Source organism: Dreissena polymorpha, chromosome 10 (genome assembly GCF_020536995.1).
Source record: "Dreissena polymorpha isolate Duluth1 chromosome 10, UMN_Dpol_1.0, whole genome shotgun sequence".
Classification (NCBI taxonomy): Eukaryota; Metazoa; Mollusca; class Bivalvia; order Myida; family Dreissenidae; genus Dreissena; species Dreissena polymorpha.
In genome coordinates this window covers 28,897,609-28,914,942 of record NC_068364.1, presented here as the reverse complement: position 1 = coordinate 28,914,942, position 17,334 = coordinate 28,897,609, and the positions used below count along the sequence as shown (strand labels likewise).

The window sequence follows — 17,334 nt, the reverse complement described above, 5'->3', positions numbered from 1 at the left end:
ACCAACACAACAACAACAACATTACCTTTATCAAGCTCAAATCACAAATACAGTGACATAGGTCCTACCATATAGTATGCTCATCTGGATATGTAATGCAATGGTCAAACGCGTGATTTAATTTCTGTGACCGTCCGAGATTCATTTCGGAATAATAAAGTAACTTTGTAGCAAAACGCGATATAATGATTGATTCATGAGCAATTAATTGGGGCTGTTTTTTCAAGAATTACAAATTGATATGCAGTAAGATCATCTCATCCTTTTTTCCAAGCACTAAAATGCAAATTGAAAATATGATTATTATATAGTGGTGTGTCGCACGAGAGTTATGTAAGGAAAATACAAATGCTAAATTTTAATAATCAAAATATGTGTCCATATTTGAAGCGTTATTGATGTAAGTTATCGAACAGTTGTATAAACGTATCGCGAGTGTTAAATCCTATGATACCCATTGATTATATTTTCAATTTATACAAATGTTATATCGGTTTTTTCTTAAATACATAGTTTAACTCAGAGTTAAGTATTTATATAATGTACTATTTCAGAGGCATTTGTAAAACCAACTTGGATGTTGAAACTCTGATGGAGCCTTTTATTGAACCGATATCTAAAGCTTACATGAATGTTTTTGAAACTGCTTCAAAACAGATGCGCGAATTTTTTGGACTACGTGACTTCTACAGGTAATTTGAAGTCAATATTATATAAAATGCTCAATAAAAAGGCATGTTTTTCTTCTGGAAATTTGATAACATAATAACATTTTTATTTCCATTTTTGTAAACAACTCATCGTTAAGCAGGCCTTTGTAACAGAAGCAATAAAATCAATTATTATCTTCATACATTCACTCTTTTATTAAATATTTCGGCCACATGCCTTCTTCAGTAAACGATTGAAGAAGGCATGTGGCCGAAATATTTAATAAAAGAGTGAATGTATGAAGATAATATAATTTTCCCCTCTGGAGATTTAATACATAGAGCAATTATAATATTTTTATTTAAAGTCTTGTTAAAATGTTGTACGGATTTGTGGCCAAAACAAAAAAATCACCGACTTGGTCAGAGATGCTGCATGCCATCAAAAGAAATTTCGGAGGATTAGATTTAGTAAACCCAGAGGAGTATTTCAAGGAACAGCTGTCAATGATGGACTTTACTGAAGATGTAAGTTAATATCTAAGAATTATTATGTTTAATCTCCACAATTAACAAATATTTAAGCGGAGAGGCAAATATTGTGAACTTGTGAACGTTTGTTTTAAGTGAATTATACAGTTGATTAAAATTCAGTTCCTGAAGATCGTTTTGACTTTTGAGACCTGACCTCGGCCCCTTTACCAAAAGTGCAGTTTCCTGTCCGTGATATACCATCGCATTTTCATAAGATGAAAATTCGCCTAATTTGTTTCAAGTGCAAGTTCTTTAAAACATTCTTCGTCGCGTTAACAAGTCATAGAATTATAACGCGATAGGCTGATTCTGAAATATGGCCCCTATTGGTCTTTGACCTACAGTCCTGAATTATGAGAGGTATCTGTTTGATTTGATTCAATTCTTCGTCAAGCAGATTTAATATCATTGTATCGCAACTTAAAACGGCGACAGGTAATGTGCCTTATTGAGCACTTATTGATTGGCGTTTGGCCATGAAAAACATATTCATTCAAGGATCACAAGCTCAAGCCAGCAGAAATGTGCTCGGAATAATTAAGAGTTTCATTTTATGACGATGGTATAGTGCGTAAAAGCAAAGGTACGATATTGTATCGATACGTTTAAATAGGGGAAGCTTCAGACTTTAAGTGGCTGCAAAAAGATGCAATTTAAAAGGTATGATGCACATAAAGTGTTATTGAACTGAAAGTATTTATTCCGGAACTCACACGAATTATCCTATATTTCAACAACATAACAAAATTACCGGAATTACACGACCAAAACGGTTTCCTTATGGTGTTGATGCTATAAATAAAGTTCAACTTACACAATCTATATTTTATTGAATCTTCAAGTCAAAATTCTCAAAGCCGATTAATAACCGACGAACAAAGAGGCAACATTATGAACCTCTTTCAAAAGAATCTGATTTAAAGCATTTTGCACGGCAATCGAGTCAAAAATCAAGGCGAAGAAGCATAAGCAACGCTTAGCGTGCAAATGTGTGATTTGAAAACAAATCAAATTTTATTCATTCATAGGGCAATTGTGTATAACTGTCGATTTCGCCCTTCATAAATTAGTATTTAAACATTGTTGCATTAAATCCTCATTTAACATGTTAAATTGCAAATTGAAATATTTTTACAAACGGGACCAAAATGCTTAAATAATAAATGTGCTTTGCTATGCAAAAATATATTATCACCGAAGTGCTGGTGTTTAAAGCTATAACATTGATTTACACATTTTGAGATGTGAGACATGAATGATTTATGAAAAATGTCGAATTCTATATTAACATCATGCAAAGACCTAACTTATATTCCTTTTTTATCTAAATAAATATAGCACAGTTCAAATAATATTCAATATGCTTTCATGTTTAACCTTAAAAAGTCAGTCTCCGATTCAATTCAAAATTCATCTGTAGTAAAGCCTCACGAAATGCATCCCGAATATGTTTTACTTGGTTGTAAAATATCAGTAAACCATTCTTAAGCATTAACTACAAACCAGTTCTTTCTCGTTGTATACATCCACAATTAACTATAACATTTATTGTGTAGCTTTCTGTGATGCTCTTCATTTTCTGAACAAGCAGTGTATTAAAGACTAAATTGAACAAAATTATTTGACTTGCTTCATTTTAACTTTGGAGATAATAGGACGTTAACTTGTTGTGGTGTTAATTATAATGTTTACCTATGTTAAATTAATTTACTGGTAGCTAACATTTATAATACTACTCCATTATTTTCCCTACTCTAGCAACACGTAGTTGAGTTATTGAAGTAATGCCTGTTATTTTATAAAGAGCGATTATGTTCAGATGTTAAAATGAATGTCGAGTGACAAGAATTCAATCTGTAAAATAACCTAAATCAGATGCCATAACAGTACGTCACGAAATGAACCACCAAATAATTTTAAACAACAAAGATTCTTTAACAATTAACTATTCTTCAGATACAATTGCCTTATTTTCAAATCTCGTATTATGCATTTTAAGCCTTTCAATCGAGGGCCAGATTGCAGCACCAAAGGACTTATTGAAGCCTGCTTGTTTGACTCGTCAAGGTAATCTTACTGTGTTGTGTCTTATTAAAAAAAATATTAAAGTATAAATCGGTTTTGAAACCAGTTAAGTCTTGTTAAATGACGACACTGTCACTTTTAAATTATTTTAAGGCTCATGTTAAGCGTTTAATAACAGCATCAACGGCTTGTTTCTCTAGGATGACACTAGTTTTGATTTTACAAACATACATGTATGTTGATTTATATATTTATTTAGGAATACGTGCATTTATTACAATATATTATACACATAATTGATTTTTCATAATGCAGATCATAATTTATAGCATTTTATCAATTATACCGTTGGCTCAGAACTACTGAAACAAACATGTAAATCTGTTCACATTAAGTCTACTTAATTTGTTGTGCCTTTTCGTTAACTTTATCGTTTAAATAAATAAAAAAATAATTATTTTATTCATTTAAATTACGAAATAAGCAAATGTTCATTAATTTAACATAAAGAAACCTGTAGTTTACCTGTCAATTTTTTTTTACTTCTCTATCGTGTTGTTTTAAAGTATTTAACTCTTATCTTGGGGAAGCATTAGGTTCTTAAACATTTTTAATATTAGTTGTCTTATTGTATGCAAAAATTCAATTTGTAATATCCATGAAAATGATAACACGTTTACATTTGTATAAAAACAGATCAAAGTTGCTGTTTATATCTGTGATAAGCATTTGTACTACGTAACACTCGCAGAACGAGTAATTTTAATTTTAAGAATTATATCTGAAATCGAGAAAAGTTTGATTCTTCAAAAATCGGCACTGACAAGAATGAATCCCCTACCCAAATCCAATTCGTATTACTTTTTCCGTCATTCTTATTTATTTTTATTGTATTCATCTGTGCTGAAAATGAATTTGCGCCTGATAGTGCTTAAATTATCAGAAGTAAGTTATGCTTCCGTAGATACATGGGGCGCACTTGCACGTATCCCTAATTTTCGTATAAACAAAAGCTGATATTGTTTATTAAACTTATGTTTCGTTGTCCGTTTAGGTTGTTAACAATACAAAACGTGAATGTATAGGTAATGTACATGTTAAAAATTCAATTATTATAGTAACATTCATGGCAAATGTAAAGACGTGTGTGACTTATTTTGTGATATGGTTAAAGATAATCAATGCCGATAACTTATATAATTAACTATTTACATGAATTAAAGAGTGTACTTTTGATGATCGTATTCACAATTGAACGATAACGAAAGGTGCTACCTAATATCAAGAATATGTCTGAGTATGACTAAACAATTATTCGAAAACCAATTGTGCAGGAATAAAGAAATTAAATATTCAATTGACACTCGTTGTAAACTGTTGATTGGTTTATGCAATAATTGCTTTGCTTTCATGATGTACTTCTATAGGGATAATACACGTTTTCGAGGGCATGATCATCTGCGGGCGCTCGAAAAATCCGTTCCTGCCCGAGTGCGCAGCACGAGTGCAGGAACGGATTTTGAGAGCGCCCGCAGATGATAATGTCCGAGAAAATGTGTATTTTCGCTATTATTGCATAAACAAATCACACATACCATAATAATTCTAAATAACATTGAAAACAATGTTTTGTTCATTCGACATCGACAAAATAATTCGATTATTTCAATACAGTTCAATGTTAAGTTTTACATATGCCTCACTCGGTTATCATCCGAAATGACGAGGCTTTAGCTTCGGATAGGCAGTTTTCGATTTAAAATGTGTTTAAACAGTGGATTAATGCAAAGTTGAAATGCAGGCGCGTAAAGTAAGAAATGAGGAATTATTTTGGAATTTACAGCAGGAACGTTGAAGGTACATAAACACTTACATTTACAGCATAGTCTTTTGCAAGTATTGAGTAAATAACCTTAACTTCAATGACGTTGCCAATACAATAAAGCTGTTGTCAAGAGAGTGCAGATAGTATAACTTGAAAAGTGGATTGAAATAGTCATTATCCCTGCATGCATGAGGAAACTGGTGCTTATTCAGTTCCCCATTTATGCTTGAAAAGTCGTCGAAGGCTGGAGAAGGGAAGTAACTGCGCTTAGACCAGATTATGGATATGAAAAACACATAACAGGGCTTGAACGGCACGTGAATCGCATTGTTAATACACGATTTCTCCCGTTCAAGCCCTGCTTTTGCCAAGTTTCTGCACCCCGCCAGAGGGCATTATAGATATAGTTTATGCAATAATAAAGAAAAGTAACGTTTTTTGTGACGTTTCTTATGTCATATGATATCATTCTCAAAACAGCACACTAAATAATCCCCAATATTCGGGGCTGATCAAATCATTCGAAACATTACACATTTATTTTCATAGAATGAACACATTAAAAACAACATCAACAACAGCTTACGTATAATAACATGATGTACATATTTGCCCCAGTATGGAAGAAGTATACAAAGTTATATTGAAAGTAAAACTAGATCTTTAAGATGTAACGGCTACTATATTATATGTGTAATTAAAGCATAATCCAGCATACATATTCAAAATATTGACTAAAGAAACAATCAATATCAACAATATTTATTTCTAGGTATCGTCTTTTCATCGATACGATTGTGTTAGTCAATTAACACCATTTTAGAATCTGTTTAGGCATATATACATTTACGCAAACGATTTTAAACGATAACATTAAATGATGGCTGAGAAACAACGTTAACCGATAACGATATAACGATTTTGGAGGAACTATGGCAAGGATAAAGTGAATTTCAACTGAACTTGTAGACTCAGTATAAACAAACATTCACTTTACAAAAATTAACGTTACACAAATATATTTATTTAGTTATCAAACAATAATAACATGCAAAATGAGAAATTGATAGAACAAATTAAGCAAAAGGTCTGAAAAAATAAAACCTTAAGACATGAAAGTAGCCATCTCGTTAGCCAACTGCGCAAGTATGCATTGGTGTATAACCCTGTCAGTGGATATATAGAAAACTATCAATTTTAAAGTCGGAATGTAAGGGTCAAACGAACAGGTACGATATTATAAAATACTTTTTTTTATGTCAGAATGCATCAGCTGCTGTCTTATTATATACAGTAAGTCGTATCTGTTATTATAGGACTGTATTTGAAATACAATTCTTTATAGAAATTTCCTTTTTGGGAAGGGTTAGGGACTTTTTATCTTTTGAAGAAACATTATATTTTAAACCAAACACTTGCCTTTTAAATTAATAATTATGTGCATAGTTCACGAAGAAAAAGTGTTTTAAATTTTATACTTTATTACTAAAAAAAAAGTTATAGTTGTACCAACGAAATTTAAAGGTCTTTCCAAACCGAAGTAACTTGGGAATACTATATGTCCTACGAATTATTTTTTTAATATAACCATCTAAAGATAAAAATAAACGATATCAAAATCAAAATGATCACGATAGTCAACAATAGAACTTTTTACATTGTTTTTACTGACAGTAAGTTGTAAATCTAAAAATGCAACTTCAGACCTAAATGAATCGGATTGATTTATAATAAACTTTTTTATCGATGTTCATTTGTAAATTGCTCCTTTAATAACTTAAAACCACCATTTTTACTTACCCTTCAGCAATTTTTTTTAATGACTTGACTTGTGAAGGTCACTGTACTTCATTTAAGTGTGTCGTCTTATCAACAAACATACAAATAACATTCGTTCATATGTAAATTGTATTTTTTCAACGTTTCAGAGAGAGTCGATATTTGCTGTTGCTTACTGAAAACTACGGAGCTCTGGGAATAGTACAACAGATGCTGGCAAGAAGAAGTGAAGCAAGACCTATAACAATTTTCGGAAGTAGCTTTCCAAGTGACCAAGAATATACACAAGTATGAAGAAGTCCTATAATTCAAGTTGTTATATGTACATACCTTGCGTATAGCACGAAAGTGCGTTATTTGCATATTTAAAATGAAAGACTGCGTCTAGACGACTTTATTCGATATTTATGTAAACCAGTTGGTAAAACTTTAATTTAATTAAATAACCTATGTAGAAAATATTTAAGGTGAATGCGTGAGAACTGTGATAAATCATCATAATAGTATATATTGTTCTATATATTAAATGAAATAAATACAGTTTTATTTAACGTTTACATAATTATGATATTTATAATCTCCATCAGAACAGCAATTTTTAGTCGTATCTACTATTGGAATAGCACGAAATTAATTAAAATATAAAATGATTTAAGCTGTGATCAATCGCCTTGGAACGGTCAATGCAAAGCACTGGGAGTTTAAACCGTTTTAATGACTAGCCGTACCTTACATTTAGAACAAAATTTATCTCAAGCAAAACGCGCGTCCAAAACAAAATCAGTTTAGATGCAGACAAATCAAAAAATGAATTCTAAATCGTGACGGCCATAAAAAAATACGAACAATATGAATTACTTACAATATGAATAAGTGGCTGATTCACATCTTATATAAACTATCTTACATTGTTCCTTCGGAGTGAGCATGGCGAAACTCTTAACGTATCGGCTTTACTTCGTAATATTACAAAATGATTAAGCTTCATGACTTTTGAATCTTAGTAGGAAATAGTATATAAACTTGATTGAGACCCTATATCATGCCTTGCGTTTTACAAGAAACATTTCAATTTGATTCCTTTTTATTTTATAACTTGATTTATATTTATAACGTTTATACCATTTTGATGTCGTTCACAATTCTTATGTTATTTATTGTGCTAACACAATGTGGATTGTTTCGACTTTAAGATATAAAGTTTTTTGTGCAAAAGAACGGACATGGGAACATATCACTGATATATTTAGTATAAAAGACAATCGTAACCGAACTATTTCATTCTTTTGGTGAGTCAACACAACAGTAACATTATTATTCTATTTTACAATATTAAATGTATAGTTTAACGTGCACACTAAAATAGTTGTATAACATTCCCCAATTGCATATACATTTATCATATAGAAAAAAGACTATTTTAACATGTGAATGTATGTTTGTATAAATGTTTTCCGACTTTAAAATGGGGTCGTATAAATCTGACGTTGCACGTCCGTCATTCTTACATCCTACTGTCGGCTCATTATGTTTGTGTCGCTCGTAACTCCATTATTGTTGCTACTAATTTGATGAAACTTTGACATATATAAACCACGACATGAACATGCGCACCTTCATCGTTCGGTTAAGACGTTTCATTTCAGCACTGAAGTTATGATCATGTTTAGAACAAAAACAAACATTTAATAATTTAAGTGGAGAGTCACTGAAAAGTTTTGTTTTTCGAGGGTTGTTAAGTAACAAACATATTTGTAATCATGAGCTCATAACTACAGCTCCGTCATATTTTGCTCGGACTTTTTAATTTCACCATTATTATTGTTCACTCTAATTCAACAAATAATTGCTTGTTAAAGGATTATCCTCAAATTCATATTGACAAGAATGTGAACTAGCGAATCTTCGTAATTTTGTTCGGATGTTGTCGAGATGTCCGGAGTTGTAGACATTTTGTTAGCACAAAATACATATTAAACATTTGCCGCGCGTTTACTTATACGTATTGCTACTTGAGGGATTGACCTTTAAACACATTTACTAGCATTTTAACTCGCAAACCTCTATGTTTGGTTCTTATTTTACACAATCGAAGTTTGAACCCTTTATAAGCAAGCTAATGACATTTTCAAGACGTGTTTTAAGTCACTTAAAACGAAATGAGTCGACTAGCGCACCTGATTATTTAGACCCATTTTTTAGACTTCGATTTTATTGAGAGAAAAAATGGAATCATGTGGTATATATGTCCCAGCGACACATGTCTGCTTCTACCATTGTTTTACAGGTTTGTCGAAATATCAACAAGATTAAAGTGTGTATGGAAACAGGAAATACAGTTGTTTTGCTAAATTTAGAAAATCTTTATGAAAGTTTGTACGATGCTCTGAATCAATATTATGTGTACTTCGGAGGTGAAAGATACGTAGATCTTGGTTTGGGAACACATAGAGTCAAGTGTCCAGTTCACCTGAACTTTCGGTGGGTAAAGTTGTTAGCGTCATACATATACTTTCCTATTCTTGAATTGATAATGGTGTTTTATTTTTGACTGTACGTCTATTTATTCCGCTATCGTGTTCGTGTTACCCAAATTGTCACAACTTTTTGTTTTTTAATTAAAGCCTGATTGTCGTTGCTGACCGAGATTTAGTGTACAATTTGTTCCCGATCCCATTAATTAACCGACTGGAGAAACATTTCCTCTCTGTTAACACCGTTTTAAACGACGACCTAATTGATATAGCTAAAGATTTGCTACAGTGGGCGGTCAGATTTTCCAACAACAAAATGGATATAACAAGGTATCACTTGTTTTTCTGTGAATGATCTTTCTTTCTTTGACATTCTTCTAATGAAATCAATTATAACTTTAATATATGAATCTATGTGTTATTAAGTTTTTAATTACTGTTTTTTTAACTTAGTAATACTTCAATTCCAGGAGATCCAATCGACAACAAACAAAGATTGGCGATGTTTTAATAGGTTTTAACGATGACACTTGCTCGTCAATCATACTTAACATAATTGAAACACATAATCAACCTAAATCATCTGAAGATGACTCTCACAACTGGAAGACAAATGTAAATAAAGCATTTTTTTAATTTATAAGGGCATTAAGTAATCACAACATTCTTCTGTTTATTCAAGCTTTTGCGTAGGAATGCTTGTGCGATTTTGTGCATGCATTTGTGTGCGTGTGCGTGATTAGGTATTTTGATACTATATGTAATTTTGTAAGATTTATAATCATTAACAAAAATATATAAATGTGTTGTTTTGTACATGATCAGATTTATAGCACACACACACATATTCAAGTAATCGACCTTTTTTGTGCAGTTCAGTATTGTCCCTTAGTAGCCATATTGTGTTGTATGATATTGTGTTTTATTTTGGTGTCTGAACGATTGATTTCGAGTTCAAGGTTGATATAGAGATAGTTCAAATGACCATCAATAATCGAAACATTTTACTAGTGCAAAGGTTTAAACATATAATCATGCTATCATATAGGCACTGTTAAATTTATTTTGGAACAGTTGAAGTGGCTACTTAAGTGGTATATAAACCGTGTAGTTTAATAGTAAAGTAATAATTGTGTGTAATATTGTTAAGAAATGTATTTATGTTATTTAGAGTTTGAATGATAGTGTTTAATAGTACTTATCTATATATATATACCCGACCTGACTCAAAATTATTCTACCCGAAAAACGACACCCAATTTGCCCGTTGTATCCTTGGAGCCCGATATGTTTATCGCATGTATATTTGTACTCTTTTTCTGAAAATTACATTCCTCTGATCCGACACGTATGCATTATCTTATTAGCATGTGTAACATCTTATAGTATTGTATATTGAAGTCATACAATTTATCATTTTAACACGTGTGTATATGTATGCAACGCTCGATATACAAGGGTTTATTGTATTACACGCAGATTCTTGAAGAAGGGAAACGGATATTATTATGGGCTGCAACACCAGAAGCTTTGGTCCTTTCAAGCGAGCTTTGCAGAACGGAGAGTGATTCGATAATGAAACAATACTTTGAATTGCAAGCTCATGGCAGCGTTATTGAATACCTGAAACACATGATCGCCAATGAAACATGTCAACAATCGCTTACACAGGTGAGTGTATAACTAACGAAATTATATTAAAGCGAAAATTCTACGCTAGTTTCAATGATGCATCATAAGAAAAAAACATATGAATTTTTAACAAATAAATCCTTTGTTTTAATTATTACATCAAATGTATTTCAGATAACGTGCCATTCGAAACTTCTTCCGTACAACTACGATACGGAGATAAAGAATGCTATTCCATCCGTCGGTGATGTCGATATTCTGTCTTTGGTGTCGTTTGATACAGAACAACAGTTTAGCAATCGCATTCGGTACGTAAAACAATACATTAATGCATTATATGATACAATATGTTATGCTGTTCATATAAAGTAGTATTATATGGTCGGTATTTTATATTTTATGTTTTTAAACAGCGTCCACTGCATGCATGTTCTAACAATATTGTCTGTAATGGCCCAAGGGCCGTTAACTCGAACGTTATTTTCGAGTAGATGGTGATTAATGTGTAAGAAACAGTAACAACTACCTACTCACTACATGTGTGCTTAATGTCTCTTCACTGTAAACATAAGAATGCATTCAAGCCGGTGCCTGTTATTGGTCTAAATGTATAAATATAAATCTTCATTTATGTATTCAGTTCGTTTTCATCAGACATTACCATAATATATCCAATAGTTCAGTAAGAAAGCGTCTAGTGTTTACTGATGTATCATAATTCAGAGGGTACTTATTTGTTGGTTATAACGGATATTTACGGTTCTAAAACGGACGATTGTATCTATACATTTAATTCTTTTAAAGCCCTTCGTAACTAGCAAGTGTTTACTTAGTTCTCGTGAAATCCAAATAAGGAACTTTGTCGACATAAAAACCAAACACACATGAGAAATATGACGGGTACAAAATAGATATTTATCAGAATACTAGAGCTGCGTATAGAGTAAACCCGTATTGCAATATGTAATAAATACATTTAATACATTGAGCATGAATTAGTAATACAAAACTACCAGTCGCTAATTTAAAGTTATTTGTGTACTGTAAACATATGATATTTCACCAAAGCTTTCACATTCCCATACATAACTTCTGGATGTATTATGTTAAGTAAAATCTGCCACCTTACATACAAATAAAACATCAACCCGAAGGTGTTGTGAAACACAGATTTAGCAATGCATTAATTTATATCAAGATATGTTGATAATATTTGAGACAATTCTGATTTTATTGCAAGATTGTTACGTGACAATGATAGTATATTTTAATAAGATTTATTTCGGAAACCGGTCATAATATTTATCTTAAATGGTACTGCATTACGAATTCGAACATTGTTTTAATTGGACAACACTACAAATCAACACACTTTTCTGACAAACTGATATGCACTCGGAATCTCTAACAAATTATATCTTTGCACTTCAGAAAACATTTTGACCCGTCAGAAACAAAGTCACGTGTGATAATAATACAATGTGACTCAGGTGATGCAAATGCGAACCTAATAGCTTGTGCGCGCTATTGTGTAATGGATGCGTTCGAGAACACAAGAAGAATAATACAGGCTCCAATCCATATTTTGTTAATTGTGCAACTTCCGAGAATAAGTGGTGGGTGCTTCAGTGGGTTTCAGGTAGGTAAGACACGATGAGGTCTATGACCTAATCTATTCGAACCGATATCTGTGTTAATATGATGTCGGCATAATGCGCAAATTCACACGAGAGCTTATATACATACTTACAAACGTATGCGCGAAAATACATGTGCACATTTGTATTTTGAAGTGTGGACCTTGGCATTCGGTTCACATAGACGATCTCTATCCCGAGGGGCCATATTTTCCTCACCTTAGAGACCTGCAAAACAGAAGTGTTAGTGAAGTATTTGAACGTGCTTGTGACGGAGCACAAATAAAGTGAGTGATTGTAGTGTTTTAGTATGTTTAAGCACACTATTTTTCGAAATTAATTTTAAAAAATAAATGTACGCATACATATAAACTCATAAATATTCATAGTTTTTTACGTAAGGGACTTAAGATTGTGTTTAATCTAAGCTCCATGCGATAATTTGGGCAGATGGGTAATTAAACGCAAAATTATTCTAAATTTAGTTAACGCAACCTGTTGGCAGTTGTTTAATAAATGCAATCAATCGATTGAAATGTTTCTTTGGGGAAATATAATCATATAATTATTATACGCGAGTTCCATAGGTTGTATAAAAAGCGATCATATGTCAATAAGTATACAAACTATAACTAAACAATTATAGACAATGATACTTATCTTGTGACATGATCAGAATGTTATGTGTTGTTTATGTTTTCGTAGCCCAAATGACAAGACTATTATGTTGTTATTGAAGCATGCTGACGTTAAACTAGCGTAATTTTAATGTATGACCTATGACTGCCGAGTTTTGCTCACATCACTTTGCCTTAATCACCGTTAATTATAAATCTGATTTTGTCAGGCCGCACAATCCATCTTATCAACGAACCAAACATGATACAATTTATTTAGTGTCAGTATAACTATGCTTATACTTAACAACATCGAACCATATGTGTGATTATTTTGGACTAGCTTTTATGTTGTCAAACAACGACTGTCCTTGATTTAACATCGTTTGATAAATAAAAAGATATAAACTTTTTGTATTGTTTTAATTGCTCAATCTTTTAAGTGTTGTTGTTTTCCCGATTAAAACGCACAACGAGTCGTGATTAAGTTCCGTCCATTCAAGTCAAAATATTGCAAACGATTAAAGCCCAACACAATTTCTTCAAACTATCTGAAAACGGCATCGAGGCTAGGTACTCATTTCATGAGCTTGTTATGTGTTTCTGATTTAAACAAAAAAGAACAGTGATTCAGAGCTCTAAATATGTGTTTTTGCTGAAAATTTAATAATCAAAGGTTTGGTTTAAATAAATGACAATAATACAAAACAAATGCTATGTATTAATTCTCTCAAATTAAAGAAATAATAACGACTTAAAGAAAACAATTCGCGAATGTTGGAGCAGCCGTTATAGATCTGATGTGTTGTATCACCCGGTAAAACTAGTATTGTAAGTTGTAACCAACTTTGATCTTTAAAATTAATTTATAAATCAGAATAAATATAGCGCACTTACACACATCTAAACCTTGTCAATTAAACCGAGTTACTAAATAAGTAGTAAATGCATTCCTTCAAGTGATATTCTTTGTTATATACATGGTTAAAATATATGTAGCAATTGTTGGATAAGTATTTTGTATAACAGCATTTTTCTATAAACGTAGTCAGAAGAAGTAATCCAGAGTGTTCAATACATTTTCGGCGAGTAAATTAAAGAGTAATCTTGGTCTATTGGTTTTTAAGTCTGAGCATGAAATCTATATACAATTCAAATAATTTTTTTAATTCATCTGTTAAAAGTAATAATAGGTCGGTTTAAGTAATTGGCTTAGAAAAAAACATTGTTTCGTTAAATTGTTCAATGCTTACCATTATCTCATGTTTTTTTTTTTCATTTCGTTGCAGCCCCGCAAGTGTAAACAATGACCGCGAACAGTCTGCCATTAGGTTAAACAATCTTAATGCACAAAAAATGAAAGGGCTGTTGATGTCATGTGTTCAACAAGCTTTGTCAATGGTTAAAGATCAGCACAACTGCGAACAAAGAGCAACAAAACGAATACGCATTGTTTTACGTTGTCTACGTGGAACGAAAGCAAAGAGTGACCATTCAGAGGGTAAACCAATTTTGTAAGGGGTTTACTTTCCTGGGGGCGGGGTAAATAATATTTCCTCATTCGTCCTTCCTTCAGTCTTTCTGTTGTAAGTCTTATTGTTAACAGGATTTTATAATAACTTAGCACCCTTTTTATCACGGCTGTAGGACGTGTTTGGTATAATAAATAGATGATGAAACTTAAGGTCAGTATCACATTTTGAGGTCAGTTTCAAAGTTCGAGAAAGAAATCGTAACTGTCGTAAATGTGTTTGCTCAATATATCCTTTTTTTCTTAACAATTACTAGTTTATAAAAAACAAAAGCACCTGAAAATATATCAGAAATCTCTGGGAAGAGATCGCATTTGTGTCAAATTGGGTCAAGAACCAGGTCAATATAAGAAGGTTAAGAAAAACAGAGTCACCAGTCCAAAAGTCTTATAAATAACAATTTATTGAACTAAGTAAGAATGTTTTTTGGACAATATCTACGCAAAATTTGATTTTGGTATATGTTTGGCCATAATGGAACCATACCAGTTTAACGCGTATGAAAACAATCTTGTTTCTTCTCTAGAAGCCATATTTATAATAAAACTTGGTCAGATCGTATGTTTTAACTATACATTGGCAAAGTTTTTAGTTCTGTTTTGTTAAGTAAAAAACGAGTACTTGGGGTCAAATCGAAAGCTATTTTATCTTAAACTGTATGCATTTTATGGTCATCGTGACCCTATCGTCAATTGTATAGATAAGTTTTGTGATTTTGTCATAAGTTTTAGTGGGAACTTACCTTTTAATTTAAGTTTTTATTCAAACAAAATATGTTGGTTGACAGATTTCTACTCAAATAGTGATAATTCGAGCGTTATACATTGTTAATTGCATTTAAAAAAAAACAACATTTACAACCCTTTGAACGCTATACACATAGTACTTATGCCAGATTCACAGAAACATTGAGAAATCGCGTATGAGTTACATTTCGGTTTCAATACGGAGCTACTTCTAAAGGACAGCACCCTGTATTTAATACTGCTCAGTGGCAACATCCATAAAATACTAGTGATCAAAATATTATAAAACATACATATAACATCGCACCTCACTTCTCTATTTTAATGATGTATTTGCCGATTTTGATATTTATAAAAGTTTATTAAAGCAATGTAAATTAACAAAAACGTTCGATAGATAAAAGCTTATTTAACAGAATATGGTATAGTTCTTAAAAAACACAATGTAGAAAGAATCGAGAATCATGTCACTTGGACAATGTGTATAACTATGGGCAAATTATATTATACACGAACGTATAAATATTGTAGGAAATCCATTATTCCTGTCTGGTATCATATTATGGCTTACTAAATTACTGAGAGAAAAGGAAAAAAATACTGATCCTGCATGGGCCAAAATGTGGATGTCACACGAGGCAGCTGCACTTGAAAATATAATAAAAAACGGAACTTTTAGGTAAGCATATGAGTGTAACACTAAGAAAATAAATCTGACAATATATTTTTAAAGTAAGGATAATTATTCCAATTTGCATATGAATCATAAATAAACAGTATTATTTTTAAGGTGTTTATGTTAGGGCAGCGAAACACAAATATCGACCAGTATCATTTTTAATAATAAATAATTGTTATTCTCTTATAACGATGTTTACAATTCTAAAACAAAAAATAACGTAGTATGGGGCTTTACTCTTACTTCCACTGGTTGTTTTAAAAACATTTAGATTACATTCCAGCAGGTTATCACATTTCATTCTTCTAACATCCATTGTTAAATTTAAAAAATCTATATAATTGTAGTAATACATGTATATTGTAGACGTTCCTGTTATCAGACACTCATGTCAAAATTGACACCCGTATTGGCCAGAATCTTCTCCTTTCTGGATACAAACAACAATTTGGATCTTCTTGAATGCGGCATAGACTGGAAACAAGATCTTTGGATTCAGTTTTTCAATCAACAAGCGTTGATTCCTTTAAAGGTTTAATTTGTTTTGTATAATTCGATACAACAATTCTAACTTGTCATGTGTATTACATAATAAACAAAGAATAGTGTCATTGGCGTTTAAATCATGACCAAATGTTATTGAGAATAACTCCGCGATTATTTATGAGAAACGAAAGTAACGCATCACGTACAACTGTATATATTCGCAAGGAAAAATTACCATCATACAACAATACGGTACATTTTATAATTATTAGGCACAAGTGCCCATGACGTTTAAACTTATTTATTCCCGCTTAAACATCCAGCGATTATATTTTAGGTTTTCTTGTTTAAATCGGGACGTTGAGGTATGCTTATAGGAAAAATGTTACTATTTTATCGTTTTGTAATATCAGAATCGGTACGAAAAAATCAACGACAGGGCTTGCAGTAACCTGATAGTTACTAGTCTCTAGTTAAACTGCAAAAGAAGTTTAAACAAGATAAGTATTGATGCAAAGCATCAAAGGGCGTCGGGAATTTCAGTGTAATCAATGAAGTTACATGGAACGATTTTTTTTCTACTGTAAATATTAATATATTGGCCGATTATTTTAAACAAAATAGAAAAAGATACTGGTATAACCATTATCTTTAATTTTGTGTTATAACCCCCAAATAACCATTATTTATGATGTTGTGTTATAACCCCCCAAAAACA

General features: G+C 31.8%; 1 protein-coding gene across 1 annotated transcript in view; it reads left to right on the top strand.

Annotated features, from left to right (window-relative positions):
• Positions 1 to 17,334, top strand: part of LOC127847667 (E3 ubiquitin-protein ligase rnf213-alpha-like) — a 130,799-nt gene that overhangs the window by 109,665 nt on the left and 3,800 nt on the right. The window contains exons 50-63 of the mRNA XM_052379716.1: positions 555 to 692; positions 1,019 to 1,178; positions 3,184 to 3,251; positions 6,963 to 7,101; positions 9,101 to 9,294; positions 9,438 to 9,617; positions 9,758 to 9,902; positions 10,767 to 10,958; positions 11,094 to 11,227; positions 12,351 to 12,558; positions 12,713 to 12,843; positions 14,463 to 14,674; positions 15,983 to 16,130; positions 16,497 to 16,662. Coding sequence (XP_052235676.1) covers positions 555 to 692; positions 1,019 to 1,178; positions 3,184 to 3,251; positions 6,963 to 7,101; positions 9,101 to 9,294; positions 9,438 to 9,617; positions 9,758 to 9,902; positions 10,767 to 10,958; positions 11,094 to 11,227; positions 12,351 to 12,558; positions 12,713 to 12,843; positions 14,463 to 14,674; positions 15,983 to 16,130; positions 16,497 to 16,662 — 2,215 coding nt within the window. The remainder of the gene's footprint in view (positions 1 to 554; positions 693 to 1,018; positions 1,179 to 3,183; positions 3,252 to 6,962; positions 7,102 to 9,100; positions 9,295 to 9,437; positions 9,618 to 9,757; positions 9,903 to 10,766; positions 10,959 to 11,093; positions 11,228 to 12,350; positions 12,559 to 12,712; positions 12,844 to 14,462; positions 14,675 to 15,982; positions 16,131 to 16,496; positions 16,663 to 17,334) is intronic.